The sequence below is a fragment of the Marmota monax genome, unplaced genomic scaffold (genome assembly GCF_021218885.2).
Source record: "Marmota monax isolate L192 unplaced genomic scaffold, Marmota_monax_Labrador192_F-V1.1 WCK01_AAM20220418_F8-fsc00132, whole genome shotgun sequence".
NCBI classification, from domain to species: domain Eukaryota; kingdom Metazoa; phylum Chordata; class Mammalia; order Rodentia; family Sciuridae; genus Marmota; species Marmota monax.
Genome location: NW_026695199.1, coordinates 3,723,717 through 3,748,740, shown reverse-complemented (window position 1 = coordinate 3,748,740; position 25,024 = coordinate 3,723,717). Strand labels below are relative to the sequence as shown.

Genomic DNA, 25,024 nt, shown 5'->3' with positions numbered 1-25,024 from the left:
AGTAGGAAATGATGTCACAGAGAATCAAAGGTCACATAGTATGTTAAAGGATATTATATAAGGAAGTTTGGCTTTTGCTAAGAGATGAGAAACCATTGGAGGAATTTTTAACAATATAAATCACTGCAGCCACTGTTAAGAGTAGACTAGATAAGGTTGAGGGAACACAGGGAATTTTGGAAAGCAGAGAGATTAATTGGTGAGATCTGGAATCCTGGCAAAAGATAGTGGGTGATAGGAATGGAAAGTAGAGAACAATAGTAAGATTTTTAGGAATTTTAAAAGGTAGAATCAATAGAATTTCCTGATGAAAGGGATGTAGGACATTACAGAAGTACCAGGGAAAACTTGAATGATTTTGGCCTGAGCATCTGGGAGAATGGCATTGTAATTACCTGATTTTTAGACTCTTAGAGAACAAGCGTATTTCTTTTGGTGGGGGGTATAGAATCTCAAATTTGGACATGATAAGCTTGTTATTATTCCGATTGTATTCTTCCTTGGGCTTGGAGTTCTATTAAGGACTGCTATAGTTGAAGTAAAATGTTCCAACTGCAATTGTCTGTTTCTCTTTGTATTTCCCACAATCTTTATTACATACATTTCAGCTCAGTTATTGAGCAGGTAAGTCTTCATATGCAAAGTACTTGGTCATATGTTTATTGATCCTATTAAATATTTTTACTTTGCAGTCTGTTTAATATTATTATTATCTCTACTTTTATTTTGGTTGATTATTGTTTCTTATGTTTTTTATCTTTTTATTGAAACTTTCTTAGAAAACTGAAAGTGGCTTAGAAAAACATGATTTTTTAAAACTTATTGTTATTTTCCCTTAATAAACGGATGTAACATATTTACATTTATTAGCAACAAACATACCTGATACTTCTAAGGGTGGTAGACATTCTCATATGTTTTAGCAAGGACTCAATATCCTTTTTATACTCCTCCTTTCTTTTAAACACAACAAATCACCAAATAGAAAATGAATTCTGATTTATTATCTTTTTTCCTTTAAACTATTCATTTATTACTCTTTTGCTTTATGAGGTAATGGATATGAATAGAAATTTGAGGGCATTCTGCTGCCTTTAGTCTAATACTTTTTCTTTACAGATAACCTGCTTTCTTTCATCTTCATGCTTATAAAATGTCTTTAAACTTTGAAATTCAGGAGTTGTCTCTGTGTTGATTACCTTAAAAAAATTTTTTTTGAAGTAATTTCAACTTTACACAGATATCCCTTAATCCTTTAACCCCTTCATCTAAATTCCACAAATTCCACATTTTATAACATTTGTTCCATCTTTATCCCTGCCTCCTCTATATAGTTATATGTTTATTATCATTCATCCTTTTTTGAACTATTTGAGATGCAGTTGAAGTTGTAATGTATTATTTCTCTTAAATAGCCCAAAATGTATTTCAGTAAGACAAGGGCATAACCACCCTCGAAGTATTCAAACCAGGAAATCAACATTAATATAAAATTGCTGCTTCTTATCACAGATTCCATTTAAATTTCACCAGTAGTGCCCTCAGAGTCTTTTCCCATTTGCTTAAAGTCCAATTCTGGGTCCTGGATTGCATTTAACTGTCATGCCCCTTCAATTTTCTTCATGGTTAGTCTTTTCCTAACTAACCTAGTTTTGACATTTGAATATAGGCTTTTTGTTCTTCAAAATGACCTTTATTCTGTCTCTTGTTTCCTCATGATTGAATGCATACCAAGCCTTTTGAGAAGAATACTATATAAATGATGTTATGTTCAAGTTATTGTCTGCCAGGTTTTTCTTACTGTAAAGATACATTTTTATGGTAATTGATATTTTTGTGAAGTGAAATTCTGATACTGCTTCCGTAACTTGTTCCTTATCTAACCTCTGTTTACTAACCTTAACATCCATTGAAGACTTTTACTTGAATCATCAACTACTAGTAGTGCTACTAAATTATTTTCTGTTATTCCTTTTCCATTAATTATTGTCAGTCTCTTAAGAAACAGTATTCCTCCTACCCCATTTGTATATTCATTATTTATTTATTGGTGTAGATGCTTATACACTACTGGGTTCATATTTTATTCCATGGGTTTGTAGTCTTTATTATTTATTCTTTTTTAATATTTTATTTTTTAGTTGTAGATGGACACAATATCTATTTTATTTTTATGTGGGGCTGAGGATCAAACCTAGGGCCTTGCACGTGCTAGGCGTGCACTCTACCGCTGAGCAACAACCCCAGCCCTATTATTTATTCTAATACTCAGATTGATGTCCAGTTGGTATTCTTTGAACTGGTTTCTGGTTTTCTTTCATGTTTCTGTTAAGAATTCTTGGACTACTATCTTCTTCTCGCTCCCTCTCTCCCTCCCCTTTTCTTAAGCATATAATGTTCTAGGCTACCTCCCCTTCCTAAACCCTTCCCAAATTCCTTCTCTCTGAAGGAACCCAGTTCTCTTTAATGAAAAATTGCATTTAAAATCCCATATCTGGTTACTTGGTATTTCCTATTACTAGAATATCCTTATTTTAGGCTTCCTCAGTGGATAGACACAGGAAATACACAAGCACAAACTCACATGCGTTCACACGCGCACACACACAACCCACATGCTACAAGGATATCTGAATCTATTTCTGTTTATATTTAGGAACTATGAATTTACATCAGTCCCTCTAATTCCAGTACAACACAGACTTTTCCCTTTCTGTTTTTTCTTTTATATTTTTTTAAGTTGTTAATGGACCTTTATTCATTTATTTATATGCGGTGCTGAGAATCGAACCCAGTGCCTCACACATGCTAGGCAAGTGCTCCACCACTGAGCCACACCTCAGCCCTCCCCTTTTTTGTTTTTTATAAACCCCTTCTCAAATGGCAAGACAACAAACTCCCATTATCCTCAGTACATTTATTTATTTGCTTGGGTCCTTTTTTGACCTTACTAGCTGCCTCCAAAGACCAATTGCTTTGAGAAGTTTTCAACAAACATGAAACTTCTATTTGTTGTACTGGGGATTGCTTGACTAATTTGATGGGGGTGGGTGGGTAATAGCTTTTTATTGAGATAGATTTTACACAATATCAATTAACCCACATATAGTGTACAAATCAATGATGTGCACCCAGCACCACAGTTTTAGAAGACTTTTTTTTTTTCTTTTACCTGCTGAAAGAAACACTCTACTTAGCAGCCATCTTCCATCCCTTTTCCCAGGCTAGGTAACCACTCATCTACTTTTAATCTCTGCAGAAAAATTTGCCTATTTTAGACAGGAAATTCAATTTTATGATCACTGAATTTTCTTCCAAATCAGCAATTTTATAAGGTTTTTACTTCAGTCATTTGTAACTTTGCTTTCATCATCTCATTTGAGAATATGTTCTTATTTCTACTTCATAGGGAAATATATATTACATACAACAGAAGTGGTTCATGGACTTGTAGTGTTCCAGTTACATATTGCTTCATAACAAAACACTCCCAAAACTTAGTGTTTTATTCCAACTATTGGTTTCTTCTATGTGGTTCTGTGAATTTTCTTGGTTTAGCTAGACAATTAGTTAGGTGCTGTTGGACTGAGGCTTAGACCCTGGGAAACAAATGCAGAATCCTAGCAGGTGAAGAAGATGCAAGGCACAATTGGGATATAAGTATGCTTTATTTGGGGGCGGCAGCAACCTCCAGCCCCAGCCTTCAGCCTCCTGAGACCTTCCATCAGCCTTTTTAAAAATATAAAGGCTCTTTGTGTTACCAGTACTGGTGAACTCATAATTGGTCAAAGGGAGAGGCCAAAAGTGCCTTTTAAAATCTGTGTTCTCTCTGTGGGACCTGATCAGCTAACATGTACCTTGGTGGGGGGCATTCATTAATGACCCATGGTGTCACAAGGAGATCACATTCCAAACTTTTCCACATGGGTCCAGGAGCTAGAGGATAAAGGCTGCTGAAACCTCTTAAAGCATGTTTACTATCCCGACAGCACCTCATATCATTTTCCACCTGTGATGATCCTGAATCTGGTTCCTAGAGTCTGAGTCTTAGCCCAATAGTGCTTTCACAATTTTATAGTTAGATGTAAGCTGCTGAACTGGAGTCATCTGAAAGTTCACTTGGGCTGAATCTCCAAGATGACTTCCTCACTTCTGTATTTGGTATCCAGATAGAATGGCTGGAATGGTGAAACCTGCCATCTCTTTTCTTTAACATGGCCATCTTAGACTTTCTCACAGCATGGCAACCTTTGGTAGTCAATCTTCATATAATGTTATTCTTCCCTCAATGTGAGATCCCTAGGGGGAACCACTATGTTGTGTAAGGCCTTAGCTTTTTAAAGTCCTAGAAAATCATTTATTTTGCATTCTATTATTCATACAATGCCGCAGTCTGGCTGGGCACAATCAGGAGCCACTTGTCAAAAGAAACTAACTTTATTTTTAGAACCACACACGCCAAACAAAACAGCCTCTCAGGGAAAACCCTCAGAGCCTCAACTGCCACCACCGGCTTTCCACAAGCCTCTCTCTCCCCCACAAGTTTCTCTCCACCTCCCACAATCCTCCTGCTCTTGAGGTCGATTGGCTGGGTCACGTGGGCGGAGCCAAAAAAGTCCCCCAATGAGCAGCTCCGTGGTCTGAAAGGGCAGGGAAACAGCCCAATGAGCATCACCGCAGAGGAGCCAATCAGCTAGATGTTGCTGGGGCCAAGGAGCCAATCAGCTAGATGTTGCTGGGGCCGCTGTGAGCCAATCATCAGCCGGCAGCTGGAAGTTTGCTGGCAGCTGGAAGTTTGCTGGGGCCCCTTCGGCTGTGGCTCTCAACATCTCCTTCTCTCTGTTTAAACAACAAGCATGTGGCTTAGGGACCGTGCCTGTTAGGCAGTCCAATTCAACATATGGTCCTTACCTGTCATCGGATGAACTGACCTCTAGGCGTCAGCCTCCTGTCTTAGGTTGGTACCACTGCAATTGGATCATACCCGTCACTGACTACCGGTCCAGCATACAGCCATACTTGTGGATAGGCCTTTGCACCTGTGGGGGGGTGAGGTTCTTTGCCTCACCTCTGTTGGCCCCCAAATTTTAGACCATCACTAGTGGAGGAGGATGCAAAATGCCATGATATTAAGCCAATTGAGGGCTCCTTTGAAAAATTGTACCACCGGTGACACCATCAGCAAAAATACTCCAGCACTACCACAATTCGCTGTACCAACAGATAGTTCACAATGCATACAGGTGAGCTCACAATGTGTCCAGGCAAGTTCTGCAAGCAGTTCAGTGATGGCTATTGTAGAAGCTGTAGATTGGTTTTATCTTTGACTTCACCAGCACTGGGATGAAGATAGGAATTCTGGCAATAATGGCTAAAGAAAAAATTATGTAACATTACAGAAGGCACTAAAAGAAAACAATTTTCTTAACAATTTACATTGTCTTCACCAGCACTGGGATGAAGATAGGAATTCTGGCAATAATGGCTAAAGAAAAAATTATGTAACATTACAGAAGGCACTAAAAGAAAACAATTTTCTTAACAATTTACATTATCTTTAAGAAATTATTAAATATAATGAAAAGGAAAGGTGAAAGTAAACAAACAGATCTGATAACCTTCTTTTTTGTTAACATATTAAAACAATCCTCAACAGTTGTTTACCCAATTTAAATTAAACCATATAAATCACGTGAGGAAAAAAAAAATTTGGATCCATTTTATCATGAGCGCTCATCTTATATGATATATGGACATACATACATTCAAACATATAACACAAAACACAAGTGTGCACACATAATATAATACATACAACACATAACATTATAGTAAAGGCCTTATAACTTTTTACAGGTGAAATCTCCATTGCAATGTTTAAAAACTCTATAGTCAAAAAATAGAACTGATCAGCAAAACATTAACCTAGGTCTATATGAGCTCAAAAAACAAAATAGAACTTCATGATATGGCAAAGGGCAATAATAAAATAGATATTGAAAAAAGCATCCTGGTTCTGTTGCAGATGTAAGAATAGCCAAACTGGAGTTTTGGATATCAGTTGTTATGGATTTGAGCCAAATCATCTTCTTTTTGGTCTGTAGAAATCGCTTTAGTTAATCTTTCTGGAATCCAAATCGGCTGCTGTTCTCCCTGTGGAAACACATAAACAGACCCCCGACTCCAGACAATCACTGGGTCAGGACCTTGGTTAATCTCTCTGGAATCCAAATCGGCTGCTGTTCTCCCTGTGGAAACACACAAACAGACCCCCGACTCCAGACAATTACTGGGTCAGGACCTTTCCATTGTCCTGTTAGAATATCCTTCCAAAGTACCTTGGGCTTATGTACATTTTTTGGACACATATGCCTTTCCGCAGCACTAAGTCCTGATGAATCCAAATTTAAAAAGTTTAGAGTAAAAAGGGTTATTTTAAGTTTATCTTTGGGGAATATATACCCCTTCCCAATTCCTTCTTTTTGCTTTAATAAGTACATTTTAATAGTTTGATGAGCTCTTTCAACTATGCCTTGTCCCTGTGGATTGTATGGGATTCCTGTTATATGAGTAATGCCAAATGTTGAGCAAAATTGTTTAAAAGAGGTAGAAGTATAACCAGGGGCATTATCTGTTTTTAACTGTTTTGGAACACCCACAGTGGCAAAATTTTGTAAGCAATGAGCTATAACATCTTTAGTTTTTTCTCCGGCATGAAGGGAGCCCATCAAAAATCCAGAAGAAGTATCAACTGTAACATGCAAATATTTTAATTTTCCAAATTCTGGCAAGTGTGTGACGTCCATCTGCCAAATATGGTTAGGTATCAATCCTCTAGGATTGACTCCAAGATTAACTTGTGGTAAAAAGGTCACACAATTTTGACATTGTTTTATTATTTGTCTAGCTTGTTCCTTGGTTATTTTAAAACGCTTTTGTAAAGTATTAGCATTGACATGGAACTTTTTATGAAAATTTATAGCTTCTTCTAGTGTAGAGAAAATATGTATGTCATGTGTAGTTTTATCTGCTAAATCATTGCCCAAACTAAGGGCTCCAGGCAATCCTGTATGTGCCCTGATATGTCCTATAAAGAATGGATCTTTTCTGTCCCAGATTAGACTTTGTATAGTGGAAAGCAAAGAGAAAACAGTAGAAGAAGGGGAAATCCTACCAGCATCTTCAAGAGATACTATAGCATTAACTACATACTGACTATCAGAAAATAAATTAAATACAGAATCTTTAAACATCACAAAAGCTTGTAAAACTGCATTAAACTCTACCTTTTGAGCTGATTGTTTGGGTACTAAAAATGTAAAAGTTTGATCAGGGGTAACTACTGCTGCTGTACCATTATTTGACCCATCAGTGAATATATTTGGAGCATTCATGATAGGTGTTTTTCTTGTCATTTTTGGAAAAATTACAGAGTGCAGTGACCAAAAAGACAATAAAGGATTAGATGGTAAGTGGTTATCAAATGAAACATTAGATTTGCACATGATTATTGCCCAAGTATTTAACTCATTAGCTAACTCATCAATTTGATTCATAGTATATGGAGTAATAATTATATGGGGAGAAATTCCAAACACTCCCTTTGCTGCTTTTATTCCTTTGAGTATTAATTGTCCTACAGCCTCAGGATACCTAGTAAGAATAGTGTTAGGAGAATAAGATAAATGTATCCATAATAATGGACCTTCTTGCCAAAATACTCCTGTAGGAATATTTTTTGTTGGTAGTACAATAAATAATAAAGGCAAACTTATATCAATTCTATCCAAATGCATATTTTCCATATATGTTTCAATGATTTTTAATGCCTTTCTTGCTTCAGGCGTTAACATTCGGGGTGAATTTGGATCTGATGGACCTTTTAGGATATCAAATAAAGGTCCCAACTCTCCTGTTGGTATACCTAAATAAGGCCTTATCCAATTTATGTCTCCTAATAACTTTTGAAAGTCATTAAGTGATTTGAGTTGATCTACTCGTATTTGAATTTTTGGTGGACGGACCATGGTTGAGGATAATAGAACTCCTAAATAATTAATTGGAAAATTTAATTGTACTTTATCTATTGCTATCTCTAGATTATATTTTTTTAATAAGTTTGTAAGTGTGGCATAACATTCTAGCAATGTGTTTTTATCTTTGTGTGCTAATAATACATCATCCATATAGTGAAATATTTGTATTTCAGGATTTTGATTTCTAAGTGGCTGGATTACTTTGTTAACATAAATTTGACACATAGTTGGGCTGTTAGCCATCCCTTGAGGGAGTACTTTCCATTCATATCTCTGATCAGGACCTTCATGATTCAGTGCAGGGATAGTAAATGCAAAACGTGGACTATCCTCAGTCTCTTTTACTTGAATCATTATGTCTTCTCCTTCCTCTACCATTGTCTGAACTGAAGGCTTTGGACTAAGCAAACAAGATATGAACGTCCACAATGGCAATGTGCCAACTGGCAGAGTCCCTGGGCTTTTCTTTTCTATTCTTTTTAAATCTTCACCATGATGGTTCCATTGTGATATATTTAACAACTCCTCCTTAAAAAGCCATGGGCTACATTTCTGTATTGTATCAACGTATGCCCTGACTGCTCTTGATTTTACTGGGATGCCTCCTTCCTCTAACAATTTACTTAACACTCTTTCAGTTTGTTTTTTACTAATTTCTGATCCCATATTTCTACTATAATACAACCCAACAAGATGACGCCAAACAAAACCGAGACAGAATGAAATAAAAAGGGAACAACAAAAAGTCATTATAGCCTTTCTATCCTCCTGACATGTGCATCCGTCCTTTCTCCCTATCTGTTCCTCAGACGTAAATAGTTTTTCCTCAGATGTGAGCGGTTTTTCTTCCGTCTCACTCATCTCCAGGGACAGGCAACTTAAAACAAAAGTGAAGCAAAATAAAAGAGGAATCTTAAAATGGCTACCCATCCTCTCGCCCTGCCCTCAGGGGCGAGCAGTTTCACTTACCCTCAGTTGCTCCCCGTGCGAGCCACCAAATGCCGCAGTCTGGCTGGGCACAATCAGGAGCCACTTGTCAAAAGAAACTAACTTTATTTTTAGAACCACACACGCCAAACAAAACAGCCTCTCAGGAAAAACCCTCAGAGCCTCAACTGCCACCACCGGCTTTCCACAAGCCTCTCTCTCCCCCACAAGTTTCTCTCCACCTCCCACAATCCTCCTGCTCTTGAGGCCGATTGGCTGGGTCACGTGGGCGGAGCCAAAAAAGTCCCCCAATGAGCAGCTCCGTGGTCTGAAAGGGCAGGGAAACAGCCCAATGAGCATCACCGCAGAGGAGCCAATCAGCTAGATGTTGCTGGGGCCGAGGAGCCAATCAGCTAGATGTTGCTGGGGCCGCTGTGAGCCAATCATCAGCCGGCAGCTGGAAGTTTGCTGGCAGCTGGAAGTTTGCTGGGGCCCCTTCGGCTGTGGCTCTCAACAATACAAGTCTTAAGTAAAATAGAGGTTCAAGAAAGAAATGAGTCTTTGCTTGTTGATAAAGAATAGTTGGGGAATGGGGTTGTGGCTCAGTGGAGGAATGGTTGCATAGCATGTGTGAGGCACTGGGTTCAATTCTCAGCACCACACATAAATAAGTAAATAAAATAAGGGTCCATCAATAACTTTATGCATGGGAAGGGAAAGAATTGATAATAACTATCTTTAGTGCTGTTTATCATACGTAAAATTGAGAACCCTAGAGTTCTTTGACACTCTGGTAAATTGAGGACATTTGTACTGTTTTAGAATTTTAAAGAGAAAGTTGCAGATAAGTCATAGATGACATAATTAGCATATTATGAATTCATTATCATGCCCTGCATTTTTATCCACTAATAGCTTATTCCTGTGTCCATAAGCGATAGAAAACTTGTTTGGTTGGGTTTTGTTTGTTTGTTTGTTTGTTTTAACCTTTAATTAATTCATTAATTGATTGATTGATTGATTGATTTTTCTTTCTGTGGTGCTGAGGATTGAACCCAGTGCCTCACACATGCCAGACAATCACTCTACTGCTGAGCCACAATCCAGCCCTGGTTTTTGTTATTTTTAAATGTTACACTTTCAAGATGTGTTCATGGAAGCACTGTTTTTCCTTAGTTTTTATTTCTTTGTAATGAAAGCAAAATGTTATGAAATGTGTTATTAGGGCAGTATTTAAAATATTTACACAGAAGTTGGCAAAATGACATACTTTATCAACATGGAATTAAGAACCATTGCTCATTATGCTATCTTTTGCATTTTTCAGATGACTCAAGACTGAAAAGAACTAAAGTGTCACCAGAGAAGAAAACACATCATAAATTAAGTAAAATAATTTTATCTTGTAATACTTCCATTAAAGAAAACTAGAATTAAGTTTGTTTCTAAATATAGCTTAATTTTTTGTAAGCAGGGGAAGTAATAATACTATTTGGATTTCTTTGTAGATAAATTAAAATCACACATTTAGTTCTCATAAATTTTATAATAAGTCGTCATAGGCCACTGAGTCAGTCTGTTAACCATTTATAAGGTTTTATAGTCTTCTCATTCTGCCTGTAGTAGGTAGCGATTTTTCATTTTGTGTAATCAAAATTAAAAATTCTCTGAAAATGTAATTGCTAAGTAGATAATATCCATCCCCAACAGCTTCTTCCACTTTTATACAGTTAATTCTTAAGTGGCTCGAATGGTAAATAGACAAAGTTGAGAACTGTGAGCCCATGAAGAGATTCATGTGACGATTCAAAATCCACGGTTCCCCAGAAGATACTTACCAGTCAAGATTCATGGAACAGCTCATGTTTGTGTGATGGAGTGGCTTTCTATGCCATATGTAAAGTAGTATGTCGATAAAATAATGTGATCACAGAGTGGCACCCCACTACTTTTGACATAGTTGTTGATTAGAACAAAGTCATGGTTCTCTAAAGTACAGGTCTCTACCATACTTTAAAGAGGAGATTATAGAAGGGTGTGTGTGACCCATTGCCCATTAGCTTAGTATATATGTACCACATGATATGACATAATATGTCAGGGAATTTTTAAGTGCTTAACTAAGGATTTTTAGAGATATACCTTGTAATCCTGGTTATTTAACAAAACTTGGCATGATAAGGAGGAAATGATATGGTGGGGAGGAAAGGTGCAAAAAAGGGGTAGTAAAAGTAGTATAAAATGTGTCATTTTTACCAGTGATATCTTGCTTGATAATAGGGTTATATGTTTTATTTTTATTTTTTGGCAGTGCTGAGGACTGAACTCAGCTTGCTGCCAGGCAAGTGCTTTACCATTGAACTATAACTCTAGTTCCAGGGCTATCAGTTTGATATAATCATAGAGTATCAGGAATGGCAAGGTAACCAATATTAAAGTATAAAAGCACAGCAAATCCTTGAAGTTACCAAGAAAAGAATGGAGAAAATAAATGGTCATTTAATCAAACTAATGAAAATGAAGACAAAGAAGACTCATTGATGTAAAGTAACTCATATTAATATAAATAAGATGGCAGGTCATGGTGGTGCATACCTGTAATCCCAGTGATTTGGGAGCCTGAGGCAGGAGGATTGCAAGTTTGAGGTGGGCCTCAGCAACTTAGTAAGAGACCCTAAGCAACTTTGTGAGATCATGTTTCAAAAAACAAATAAAATATAAGAGGGCTAGGAGGGCTAGGGATGTAGCTCAGTGGTTAAGCTCCCCTGCATCGAATTCCTGGTATTAATCAATAAATCAGTAAATAAATAGAGATGAAGGGAATTAAAGGAAGCAGGTTGTTAAACTGAACAAATGTGAATGGATTGACTTTCTCAAGTATTGGGTTTGGTTAAATAATACAAACCTATCTATTTTTAAAAAATACTTAGGTTTTAAAATAAAAAGTTAAAAATAATTAGGAAGATTACTGTGAACAAAAAGAAAATAGTCTAGTGTTAATATTAGGCAAAGTAGGAGTTAAGGTTAAAACTGATAAATGTGATAAGGAAGAACATATAATGATAAAGTGAGCACTTTAAGAGGACAGAGAAAGTATAAATTTGTGTACCAACAATTTATCAATTAATATTCATAAACAAAAATGACTAGATAAAGCAAGAAAATTTTAATTTAAACAATATAATTAGGAGGGAGATTTTAATTCACTGCTTTCAGAATTGAATTAAGCAAAAAAATAGATAAAACAAAAATAGGTAAGAACATAGGAATTTGATAATATAGCCAACAAACTATTTATATATGGAACTTAACATTTTTCAGATAACACTGTCAACCCTGGGTATTAAAGTTTTATGTCTTTACCAATCTAAAGGCCTAATTTTTTACTCTCTTTAATCATTATCCCAAATGTATCTTAAAAGTTTTTTCTTGTCTTTTATCTAGAACCATTCATCTTTTAAAAGGTAATATTAATCTTTCCACTGCTAAATATAATCCAACTAAACATTTATATATGTATTTTTTTTTTTTTTTTTTTTTTTTACATTTTTCTAGTTTTGCCCTCCAACACACCAAATGTCCGCAGGACCAAGAGAATACGTTTTAAACCTTTGGAATACTGGCGAGGAGAGCGAATAGATTATCAAGAAACATCATCAGGTAAAACCTAATTTACATTGTAGTGTCTGATAATAAAAACAATAAGAAGATTAAATATAACTTATGATTAGTATGTGCTAGACAGTGTCCTGCAATTTAGGTACATTACTTTATTTAATCATCATTTCTCCCCCAATGTGATAAGAAAAGGATTCAAATCCTTATTGGTCTGATTACTATAGAGATGCTGATTTTTTTTTTTTCTTTTTGGTAGGTGTATTTTTGTGTATGGTTTTGTAGAGTATTGTTATAGTTTTATCTGACAAGGATTTTAATTGTATAAAAATCTGCATTGTTAGAACATGAGAAAATTATTCTTACAAGCCATTTTCTTATCATAGTTTTCTACAAAATGATAGAGGTTGAGTTAAGAAGTATAGTGTTATCTTTAAGTTATTTCCTTCCTTTGTTAAAGGGCACTCATATGTGGCTTACTACTAATAGTTTATCACCAGCTTCTGCTTTTTTTGTTTTGTTTTAAACCCTCTACTGATAACTGCTGATTTCAAGGAATTAACAAAGATCAATCCTATTTTATCAATGCTTCTAGATTAGCATGTTAAAGATACAAGTGCAATTGATTATTATTTGAACTACTAAAATTTAGTAACAGTAATATTTTCTTTGTTTCTTTGAAAGGAAATGTACCATATTTAAAGAGTTTTGTTTCGAACTTTTTACTTTTACAGATATAATATTGTATCTTTTTTGTTGTTAAATTTCAGGAGAATTTGTGATTGGTGGAATATTGTCCCCAGTCACAGTAACATCTAAAAGAAAGGCAAAAGGAAACGTGGAAAGAGTCAAAAAAGTAACTAATAGGAAAAGGATGTGTCTTCATAATGATGAAAGAAGTATGAACTTATTTCTGAAAGTAACTTTTAGATTTTATTTGTTTGTTTGTTGTTTGTTTATTGGGCACTGGGGATTGAACTCAAGGGCACTTGACTACTAAGCCACATCCCCAGCCCTACTTTGTATTTTATTTAGAGACAGAGTCTCACTGAGTTGCTTAGCACTTTGCTTTTGCTGAGGCTGGATTGGAATTTGTAATCCTTCTGCCTCAGCCTCCCGAGCTGCTGGGATTACAGGCATGTGCAACTGTGCCAGCTTAGATTGTATTTTCAATAACATAGTACTTTGAGAAGAACTCACTCCAAAAATTGTTATTTACCTCGAAAACCTTCAGATATAATACTATAGGTAAAATTCACTTTTTAATGTCCACATTTTCCCAAATTTTGAAAGCATTGAGCTGGGTGCCCTAGTACATGCATATAATCCCAGTGACTCAGGAGCTTGAAGTAGGAGGATCACAAGTTCAAGGCCCACCTCAATAACTTAGTGAAACCTTGTCTCAAAATGAAAAAGAAAAAAAAAAATGCAGCTTGGTGGTAAAGCACCCCTGGGTTCAATTTCCAGTACCAGAAAGAAAAAAAAAATAAAACATGAGTAAATTTACTTTTCATGTGTAAATTCCCCAGTCTAATGAATCTTAAAAGTTATCCATACTGAAACTATGCTTACAACAGACATGTTAAATGAATTTTTTCTGAAGTATATTGCGTGTCTCAGGAAATATGCAGAACATTGTTTGGCTTTTTTGATGATGTAAGAATTTAAGAGTTGACATGTTATAATGTCCCTTATAGGGAATCGGAAGTTTAGGGTGTTTGCTTCTATTTTAAATATTGTGGGTTTTTTAATTATTATTTTTATTTATTATAGTAGTCATTTATAAGTAGGAAGAGTCTGTTATGTCTCTGACAGTTTGCAACTTGTCTGTTGCTATATTTTGTACTGTACTTTTTTATAATTGAGAATTAATTTTAAGTAACTAGTTTATATTTCATTGGTATTTCTTTTGCAGAGAATAAATTAATACTAAATGTTGATATATCTCTAAGAGATCCTTTGCAGCCAACACCAGTAAAGGACCCAGAAACAAGAGAGATTGTTCTCATGGGTAAGATCAGAAATGATACAGAAAATATGTAATTTACCAATAAGAAAGAGGAAACTCTTGGCTTGATGATCAATCCACATACTCCCCCGCTGCCGCCGCCCCCCCCCCCCCCCCCCCGCTCTTTCAGTACTAAATTTCAGTTCAAATAAGTAGCCTATATGAGGACAACTTTGGGGGGCATTGATGGTAGATAGCCTCCAAGGACGTGTATTATCAGGCATTTGTCCTCTGGAGTACAGGTGCTAACACTACCATCGGGAGTGTCGTCTCCTCACACGGGGTCTAGGACATATGGTTGTAGGGTCTTTTCATGGGGAATGGTGAATTTTACCATGTTAGCTGGCAGATCCCAGGATATACTCTTACTGTGGGAGCAAGCAGGAATTATTGGCCTGGCACAGATAGTCTTCTGGTCCTACAAATGCCAGTAATGGTACCTGGATTGTGAAACTTTTGTGAGGATCACCATCAAGGGCATCAATCAGCCATACAAATGCTAGCCTTAACTTGAAGGCTGGCACAAGATCCTAGAAGCCTCCTACTCTATTATACAGGTATTAAACACTTAGTTCTGGGAGGCCATAAGAGGTTCCAAGGGACATGTTATAGTGGGGTGGGGGTTTAGGGAAAATTTAGCTTTTTACCAACCAGGCAATATTTATATGTGAGAAATACTTAAATATCTTCAAAACTGTTAGTTGTACCAGTTAGTACTGAAGATTCTTTGTCTTAAGTCAGAAGACCAGTAAGGTCATTATTGTATTCCACTTAAAATTTTGGCTGTGAAATAGATTCCATTTGATATGTTATGTCTTAGCTAAAGTATTTCTACATTGAGATTATTTGATAACAGAGGTTAAAAAAAAGAAAAGTGTTTAGTGTAAAAAACATTGATATTTAAAAAGTGTTTTTGTTGTTTTTTTTTTTTGTCATGCATAATGTTAGGAGTCATTTTAATACCCTTCTAACAGTCAAGCATCTTATTTTCAATGATTTCTCATACTGTAGTTTATATTTTGCTGTGCTTCTTCTGTAGGAATTTCTCTATTCTCTTTTTTAATTCATTAACTGTGTGTTTGTTTACAAATTTAATCTACTTTTTAAATTCTATAATCCTAGTTGGTCCTCTCTTGACTTTTGTATTCAAGTTTAGTAATCCTATGTTCTGGTTTCCTGAAATGTTATTAAATTTCTTTGATTTAAAAAAAATTGCTGTTCTCTAGTAGGTTAGAAAAGTTGTGAGTGTTGTTAACAGTTCACTTTCTTTGGTAAATCTGCACATTTTCTGCATCTGGGGGAACACTAATGTTCCCAGAGAAATAATAATGTCAGAAACTGATGATTAAGGAGTATATTAATTACAGGTCCAGAAAGGAAGTTTTTAAATAAAAGGGAGCTTTTTGAAATTGAGATAGTAATTTGTGAGCAACAGTTAAAACTCTGACTTCTAGTAGCCTTTTCTTGATAAATAAAAATCTCATTATTTAAACATCAGTCAAGTAGAAAATTAGCAGCAGCAGAAAATAATTTATTGTTATGATGATCATAAATTTGTATTTTGGTCCATGTAAAACTTTTTAAAGATACTGAGTTTTTTCTTGTTTCTCATTTAATTTTATTTTCCATCTTGGTTGTAACAAAGCACTCACTTTGTGTCAGACATTGTTTTAAATTGTTTGCATACATTAACTCTTTGATGTTCACAGCAACTCTTTAATACAGATTAACTATCATTATTCATTTTTACAGAAAAGGAAATTGAGGTACAGAGAGAGAGCTTAATGTAAGAAATGCAAGATTTGATTTCTGGCATTCCAGCTACAAAATCAATGATCTTAATTATTTTTGTCTTTCTAAGGCAGGTTTTATATCTAGAAGTACACATAATATACATGTGTACATGTTTTTGTCATTGAGCATTATCATTACTATTATTTTATATTACTATTTCCTCTTAGATCTTATAAAGCCACAAGATACATATCAGTTTTTTGTGGAACATGGTGGATTGAAAGTATATAAAACTTTGGATACACCTTTATTTTCTACTGGGAAATTGATATTAGGACCCTATGAAGAAAAGGGAAAACAGCATGTTGGCCAAGATATATTAGTAAGTATATTTCTTCATTTATTTATGCTTTGTTATAGATGCTACTTCACTTTATTGGATTGGATGGGGCATTAAAATGCTGTTTCCTTACTAATGAAATTCTGTCACTACAATGCATAAATTTTTTTTTATTTTTTTAAATATTTATTTTTTAGTTTTAGGTGGACACAATGTCTTTATTTGATTTTTATGTGGTGCTGAGGATCGAACCCATTGCCTCACTCATGCTAGGTGAGCACTGTACCACTGAGCCACAACCCCAGCCCAGATGTTTTATTTTTTGTTTAAAATCTGTTCAGAATCAACCAGCCAACTTAACAGCACCTTTTCTGTATATAGCACTATAACCTTGAGGTTCCTAGTTCTAAGGAATGGTCTTTATTTAAAATCTAGTTTTCTTAAAATCAAGTTTTCAAACAAATCATTAGAATTTTACAGCTGAGGGCTGGGGTTATAGCTCAGTGGTAGAGCACTTGCCTCTCATGCATGAGGCACTAGGTTTGATCCTCAGCACATCTACAACTAAAAAAATATTTTTAAAAAAGAATTTTATATCTGAGGGGATTTTGGAGATCAAGTTTAATTCCAAATTCCTCTGGTCATGCAGTTGAGAAACAGAAGTTAAAAGACTTAAAAAATTTAAGTAGTTAGCAGTAGACTCAAGATTAAGAGCTAGTTGCTTTAGTAAGTACTAGGTAAAAAACTATTATATATATATAACACTATTACTGATTAAAGTTATAATGAGGTTCAAAGTGAAACAGTCACTCAGTCTTTCTCCCTCTTTAATACCCTGTTGGAGCTATTCTGAAAAATTGGTCTTTTAGTATATGTATGCATATATCTGTATATTTCTGTATTTTTAATTTGAAAATTGTAGAATTTGGAAAGCGTCAAATTTTAAGGATGTTTAACATTATAACATCACTTTAAAAATGATATAACTAAGGAATATCATTTGGTATGGGACATTTGAGGAATCTGTGAAATCATGAGTTATTGAAGTATCACATTCAAAATAATTTTTACTGACAAAGTAAGGTCAAAGGGGAGGAAGTATAACAAGAATTCTGTTTTTGAGTAATTTGAAATTTTCATGAATTCAGTCTTAACATGCTCTTATCTCCATGCATTATTTAAAGAATAAAATAACATTTTTTAAAGCATAAATATTCCCTGTGAAATGATGAAAGAATATTAATGAAGATAATATTATGGTATCATCACTATACTGCCTTTTTATGTAAAAAGGAAACTTGAATAAAAAACATTTGAAAGTATTTAACCTGCTTAATACTTAGAGTACTCAGGGTGATTCAAATTTAAAAACAAATAACACTTTACAGTTACTCAGTTAGTACAAATTATTGGAAAAATATTCATACCCTGTGACTTATGGATGTCATTTCTAGAAATTTTTCCTAGGGTAATAATTTTAAAGTTGGGAGGAGAAGAAGCTGATCATATGTATTTATTGTAACATTGACTATAATTGCAAAAGTTGGAAATTAGTAAAATGTGCTGCAGGAGGAAAATGGTTATATTTTTATTTTGACTTAATAGGATGAGCTTTTATATGATATAATAAATATTATAGCACTTCCAGGCACTGCACTGAGCATTTTAAAATTATTTTTAGCATATTATTTTCACGACTAGTCATAAAATTATCTTTGCAGTAATGTTTATGGTACAATATAGAAAATACTTTATCTTTTTTCCTGTCTACAATTTCAAAATGTAAATGACAAGTTAAAAAGAATGTAGAAAAGTAACCTTACTGTGTGATTATACTTGATAATTATTTCTTTTAACTATTCTCTAATTTTCTTATAAAAATGAGAGTTAAGGTGTTTTTCTTAGTAATAATAATATGAAGAGTATTTTTACATTTTTAAAACATGAAACACATGCTTTAAAAAGCAATAAAGGGACAAGGTAGAGAACCAGTGTAGGCTGTAACTTTCCTTAAAATGTTGGTGGGTCTGTGTTCTTTTGTGGAGACTGACTCTGAGGATGAATCAGGTTACAAATTTCTCTAGTTTTATACATATTGTTGACAGAATTCAGTTCATTGTGTTTATAGGACTGAGGTTTTCATTTGGTCTCTGGCTGTTGGCCAGGATCTTATTCTCAACTTATAGAAATAATCCATGCTCCTTGGCCAATGGTTTCCTTTTATAGCAATACAAAGTCTTTTTGTGCTTCAAATGTCTCTGCCTTCTCTTTCTGCCTTGTTTTTCCTCTGCTTCCTGGAGAAAGTTTTTTATTTTTTAAAGTCTCATATAATTAGGAAGAAAAGTTTATTTTGGATCATGGTTTCAGTGACTCAGTCCGTGGTTGACAGCATTTAGCCCCTAGGCCTGGTGTGAGGCAGAAGGGAGACAGAAAATCATGGTGGAAGAGTGTGCTGGAGGAGAACTACTCAGTTCATGCCAGCTACTAAGGAAAGAGGGAGGATGAGGGGTGGGGAAGGGAAGGGAGAGGGAGGGACAGGCAGAGACAAAAGTTTAAACCCTCAGTGATTTACTTTCTTTAGCCACACCCTAACCCTACCTGCTTATAGTTTCCACCCATTTAATCCATTCAAATGAATTAATGTATTGATCAGAGTTATGACTGTTGTAATCCAATAATTTCACCTCTGAACATTCTTGCATTTTCTCACATAGGAATTTTTGGGAGTTACCCTATATCCAAACCATAACCTTACTAAGGATTATTAATCTGCCATCTCAAGATCCTGTTTGCTAACATATTTATAGGTTCTACATATTAGAGCATCATCATCTGTGGGGAGTTGTTATTCTGACTACTGCATTTCCTTTGATGGTTTTTGAAGTTCAATTTGAAATGAGATTTTACTTTTTGATTTTACAGATCTTTTATGTTCACTTTGGTGACCTTTTGTGTACTTTATTTGAATCACCTTATTTAATAACTACTGGGGATTCTTTCTATGTTCCTTCAGGTAAGAATAACTAAAGACATTTTATTTCACATAGTTATAGTCTCCATATAGTTGTTCACATGCAGCATGAAAATGGAAGCCTTAGTTATCAACAAAGTGCAACACAATTGATTACAAAGCAGTTTGGTACATATTTTTCTTTCATCATTAGGTAAGTATATTAGTATATTGATACATGAAAATTGAATAAGTTTATGTTAGAATATAAAAATACTAATTAGAACATATGTTGCATTCTGTTAGTAAAGGGTAATTATTTCCTCCCTGGTGTCTCTGAGATATTGTAGCTGAACAGTTTTTAGTGGATTATTTTAAACATATAAAATAATGTGCTATTGAAGTACACAAATTTTTGGAAACAGATACTTTAATTCATTCATTTGTTCATTCATCCATTTGACAAATATAAATTAAGAGTTTACTATGACCAAGCATTGCTTTAAGAGTTTGGGATAAATATAGTGAACAAAACAGGAAAAAATTTAAACTTAACAAAGCTTACATTATGTAGGGAGACAATAATAATAACTGTGTTTATGTAGTCTGTAGTATGTGCTAATACTGTTGTAAATATGAATTTGGTCAATATGTATCAATTTCTGATAAATAGAAAATCACAGAAATAATACTTAATACTAATATACCTACTGTATGTGATGCTGACCATGGATATTTCACTTTTGTTATTTATTACCTTATTTATTATTATTAAGACCAGTCTTTGTCTTTTTTAAATGTTGAGATTTTATTTTACTTAACACTGTATACGTATTTAGGGAAATCCACAGCAATTTCAAAGATTGATTTCAAAAAGAGATTTCCTTTCCCTGTGCCCTTGTCTAACTTAACTCTGCATTTGTTATGAAATAATGTAAATTTTGTATTTTTCAAGCCTTATCTGGATCAATAGATGGTGGTTAGCTCTTGGATCTTTCAGTTTAAGTGAATTCTTTTTATCTTATGTTTTATGTACTGTAACTTTCAGGTGATGACTAAATACTTAATTCAAAAGTAAATGATTCCTGTGAAAATAATTTTATTTTCTTATTATTTTACTTTTAGGTAATTATTACAACATCAAAAATCTCCTGAATGATGAAAGTATTCTTCTTTTTACTCAAATTAAGAGATGAAGGATGAAGCAAGTTTAAATATGTGTGGGTATTTATGTATATGTGTATAAAATATACATGTACACACATGTATAAAGCAGCTTGTATAGTTGACATTTATTTTTGTAATTGTGTTATTTTAAAATAAAAATTTTATTCAGCTTTGTGTAAATGTGTATTAGATAAACATTTCATACTCGGACGAGTATCTTCGAATTTTTTGTGAACACACATCATCTGTAGTGATATTATTTTAACAACATGAAAAGCATACCAAAACCACTACTCCTTCAATGAATATAGGACATATATTTTTACCAGAAGAGAGCTGATTAATGTCAGTTGATTTAAAATTAGTTTTCCCAAATTCTCATTTTTAATTATTGAGCATTAAAGAACTGTGGTAAATGTTTGTTTCTAGGGCTTCTGTAACAAATTATTACAAACTGAGTGACTTAAACTAATAGAAATTTGTTATCTTAGTTATGGAGGCTTGAAGTCTGAAATTAAGGTGTTGTGAGGGCCATGATGTCTCAGAAACCTGGAGAAATAATGATTCCTTCCCTCTTTCTGATTTCTCTTGAAATGCTGGCAATCTTTGGTATTCCTTGGCTTGCACCTACTACTACTACAATCCCTGCCTCCATTGTCAAATGATATTCTTGCTTGGCATGCAAATGTCCTCACATGACATTTGTTTAATTATAACAATTCGAACTTTTCTTCCATCTTGTTTCTGTTTGTATTTTCTGCTGGAAGTGGTACCCTGCGCCATTGCTTTCTGCATGTGGCCTCCTTAGCTCCTTTTAATATTAAAAGGAAATGCTTCAGGAAACAACTCTGCTAACAAAGTTGAATTTTGATTTTTTTTTTGGGGGGGCTATAAATATATATTATAAGATTGTCAGTTCTAAAGAAGTTTATTTCATGTGAATTATTTTTAGGCTGACCCTCTTCATGACTCTTTAATAGTTAAATATACATACACATTGAAAACAGGTTTGGTATCTGGGGTCTGAGAAAGAATGAAGTTATGATAGGCTTTGTTAAACCACATTTTTTGTGTGTGTTTTTTTTTTTTTTTTTTAATTTCATTAAAAAAAAAATAAGAGTTGGGTGCAATGGTGTACACCTGAAACCCTAGAGGCTTGGGAAGCTAAGACAGGATGATCATGAGTTCAAAACCAGCTTCAGCACAAGCGAGATGCTCAGCAACTCAGTGAGACACCCTGTCTGTAAATAGAATACAAAATAGGGCTGGGGATGTGTCTCAGTGGTTGAGTACCCAAGTTCAATCCCCACTACCCCCCCCCCCAAAAAAAAAGGAATTATTCCTCTTTACATGACAAATAATACCATAGAGATAAGTTGATCTCACAATACATACTGGCTACAAATTTATTTGTGTTACAGTTGCCAAATATAATGCTTCTCAAGGGGATTGGGAAGTTAAAAATTATTTAGTGGGTATCTGGCACAGAAATAATGACAGTTTAGACCTAAGGAGTTACATCATTTAAATGGTTTTAATCCTGGGAATATGTTAAAACATTCAGTATGATATGTTTTTGCTACTAATTCTCTTTTGTGTTGTAATAATAGGTTGCCATATCTTCCAGCAAGGCATCTGAGAACTTCAAATACTAGCTCATCACTTGTGTTTAAAAAAAAAAAAAGAAAAGAAAAAAAAACAAAGGGGGAGATGTTGAGAATGGTGAATGAATTATGCTCTTTGAACTGCCAAGTGACAGGCAATACCTCCCTTGGGAATTTTTTAATGCATTTGAGAGCCAACCCTTGAAAAATTGGCCTCAACAAAGAGTGTTAGATAAAATAAAACTGATTAGGAAAATACATTAATTTAGGCACATAAAGCTCAAATATGAATTTGCCATGAAATCATGAGCTCAAAAATATAGGGTTTTTTAAAGAGCAAAACAAAAGCCATAATTATTCTTGTAAAGAGACATGTTGAACAACTTTATGAGATCAGTTCACTTTGAGTTCAGATTAGAGTAAGTTCAGATATTTAAAATATAGAGTAAAATCTTCAGAAAAGTTTTTTTAAAAAGGGAAAACATATTTAGAATCTTTCCATTGTTCCCTCTTGGTGCTCAAGCATTCAGGGGAGGTTATTAACAGTGTGGTAAAGATACCAAGTTAAGGCAGAACAGAAGAGGCTCAGATTTAAACATGACATCTTTTTCTCTTTAGGCCGTCAAGTCAGAAATCACTTGAATTTTTAAAAGGGCTACTTTTTTCCTGTGGTCTTAAATCTTACATGATTCTCTGAAAATGTGGTGCTATAGTTTATGTTTTTTCTGAAGACCCTATCCCAATGAGGTTTTAACTGAGGAGGCAAAATTGTCTGTCTATATTTGTAATTTACATTCATTACCCTAATGTTTATCACAATGGCTGCATGGGCAGAGGCCTGGTTTGTTTTTATGACCAGATAACTGCTGATAGTCTCTGGCCAAGCGTCTAGGCTCACTTCCTTTTGGAATTTTAAGTTTTTAAGTTTTCCAGGAAGGCTGAAAAACTCTTTAATTTTTTTTAATTGTTGATGGACCTTTATTTTTAATTATTTGTTTATATGAAAAAGAAGCCAGTGCCTCACACATGCAAAGCAAGCACTCTACCACTGAGCCACAACTCCAGCCCTGCAAAACTTCTCTTAAAGCTGTGGCCAGAGTTTCAACTCCCACTCACATTTCAGGAAACAGCTTCTACTGAGCAGGGGAAGGGCTGTAGGAGATGCTACAGGCTGAAGAGTGTTTATTTTTTACAGCCTTTAACAGTGTTTCTAAAGCCAGAAATCAGGTCAGAAGCCAAACATTTCATGTGATTACAAGATGGATCAAGACAATTTCATATCAAAGACCATGGGGATTTTGTCCAGTTCCTTGGTCACATAGCTAGCATGCATGTTCACTGAGTTTCTCCCATGACTTTACACCTACCGCTCCCTCCTCAAGTAACCAAGGAAAAGTTTTAATAACAAATTCTAAAAGCTGTGGCAACTGCCTTCTCTATGGGGCTGTCCTGTAATTTAAACATAGTCTTCAACATAGTAACATAGGGATCCCTTTCTTCTAAACTGTTCTGAATTTTACAGCAAGCTATGTATAAAGACTCGCTTGTCTCCTTCCTACTTTAATGGACATGTATCTTTTTTAGGAGCATTCCACTCACCTTGAAAAGTGAATTCCTTGTGTGTCTGTGTTGGTCCCTGTTCAGGTGCCAAATGTCCATCCTGTGTGAAAGTGTATTCAGGGCAACACAAACTAGTCAGTAAGGGGATTATGAAAAGACACATAAACTAGAGGAAAAGGCAGGGTGGTTTGGTTCAGCCTGCCTCTGGTGGAGGAAGACTGACCACAAGCAAGCTTGGCACATTTATTATATAGGTTTAAACATCAGAAGGATTTATTGTCAGAAAGCCTCTTCAAGATAAAACTGAAGCTGAGGGTAAAAGCAGCCCATTAGGCTTATCAGCTTTTGGCTATAATTCTCTACCTCTGGGCAGCAAGTATTTGAACCCAAGGTTATGAACTAAAACTTGGCTAGTAAGGAATTTCCCTTTGAACAGGGTGTTACCATACAATTGGCTGGTTTTTTCTTTGCCTTTGCACTAAGACATTCCCAAGGGAGTTGTCTCCTCTGTTTCTGGGAGGTTCAAAGACCCGTATTTCATTGCCTTTCCTGAGTTTCCACATTTTTTGTTAAATTGATTGGTAGGCATTGCATGTTTCTTAATGCTGTGGTAAATTTTATTTTTTCATTTTCCAAGTGCTAATTTCTAATGTATAGAAGTACAACTTATTTTTGTATATACTTTTTGTTTATATTCTATGACCACGTCAAATTCAGATCATTAGTTTTTTGTTTTTAGGATTCCATAGGATTTTCTATGCATATATTATGTGTATACTGTCAACATCTGTGAATAAAGACATTTTGACTTCTTTTAGTCTTTGCATTTTATATATTTTCATCTTGCTTTATTCTAGGACTTTCAGTATACTGTTGAGTGGAAGCAGTCTTCCTGCTTTGTGCTCAAGCATTCAGTTTTTTAATATGAAGTATAATGTTGGCTGTAAACTTTTCACATATGTTTTATCATATTAAGAAAGTTCTTCATATTTTTATTTTGATGAGATTTTTTAGAAATTAAGATTCTGTTTATCTTTGTCTACTGAAACAGTCATTTGATTTTCTTGTTTCTTCTGTTGGTGA

The 25,024-nt window shown here is 34.6% G+C and overlaps 1 protein-coding gene across 4 annotated transcripts in view; it reads left to right on the top strand.

Moving 5' to 3' along the window:
- The window catches only part of Cenpc (centromere protein C), a 75,136-nt gene extending 50,378 nt beyond the window's left edge, over positions 1–24,758 (top strand). For 3 of the 4 annotated variants that reach the window (XM_058574037.1, XM_046428741.2, XM_058574036.1), the window contains 7 exons: positions 10,291–10,350; positions 12,519–12,623; positions 13,349–13,477; positions 14,494–14,589; positions 16,548–16,702; positions 19,583–19,673; positions 20,736–24,758. In XM_058574037.1, the coding sequence (XP_058430020.1) occupies positions 10,291–10,350; positions 12,519–12,623; positions 13,349–13,477; positions 14,494–14,589; positions 16,548–16,702; positions 19,583–19,673; positions 20,736–20,806 (707 nt within the window). In that variant the 3' untranslated portion in view covers positions 20,807–24,758. Of the gene's footprint in view, positions 1–10,290; positions 10,351–12,518; positions 12,624–13,348; positions 13,498–14,493; positions 14,590–16,547; positions 16,703–19,582; positions 19,674–20,735 lie in introns of those variants that run through there. The other variant, XR_006848313.2, reaches the window with a different exon arrangement.
- The last annotated feature ends 266 nt before the right edge of the window (positions 24,759–25,024 follow it).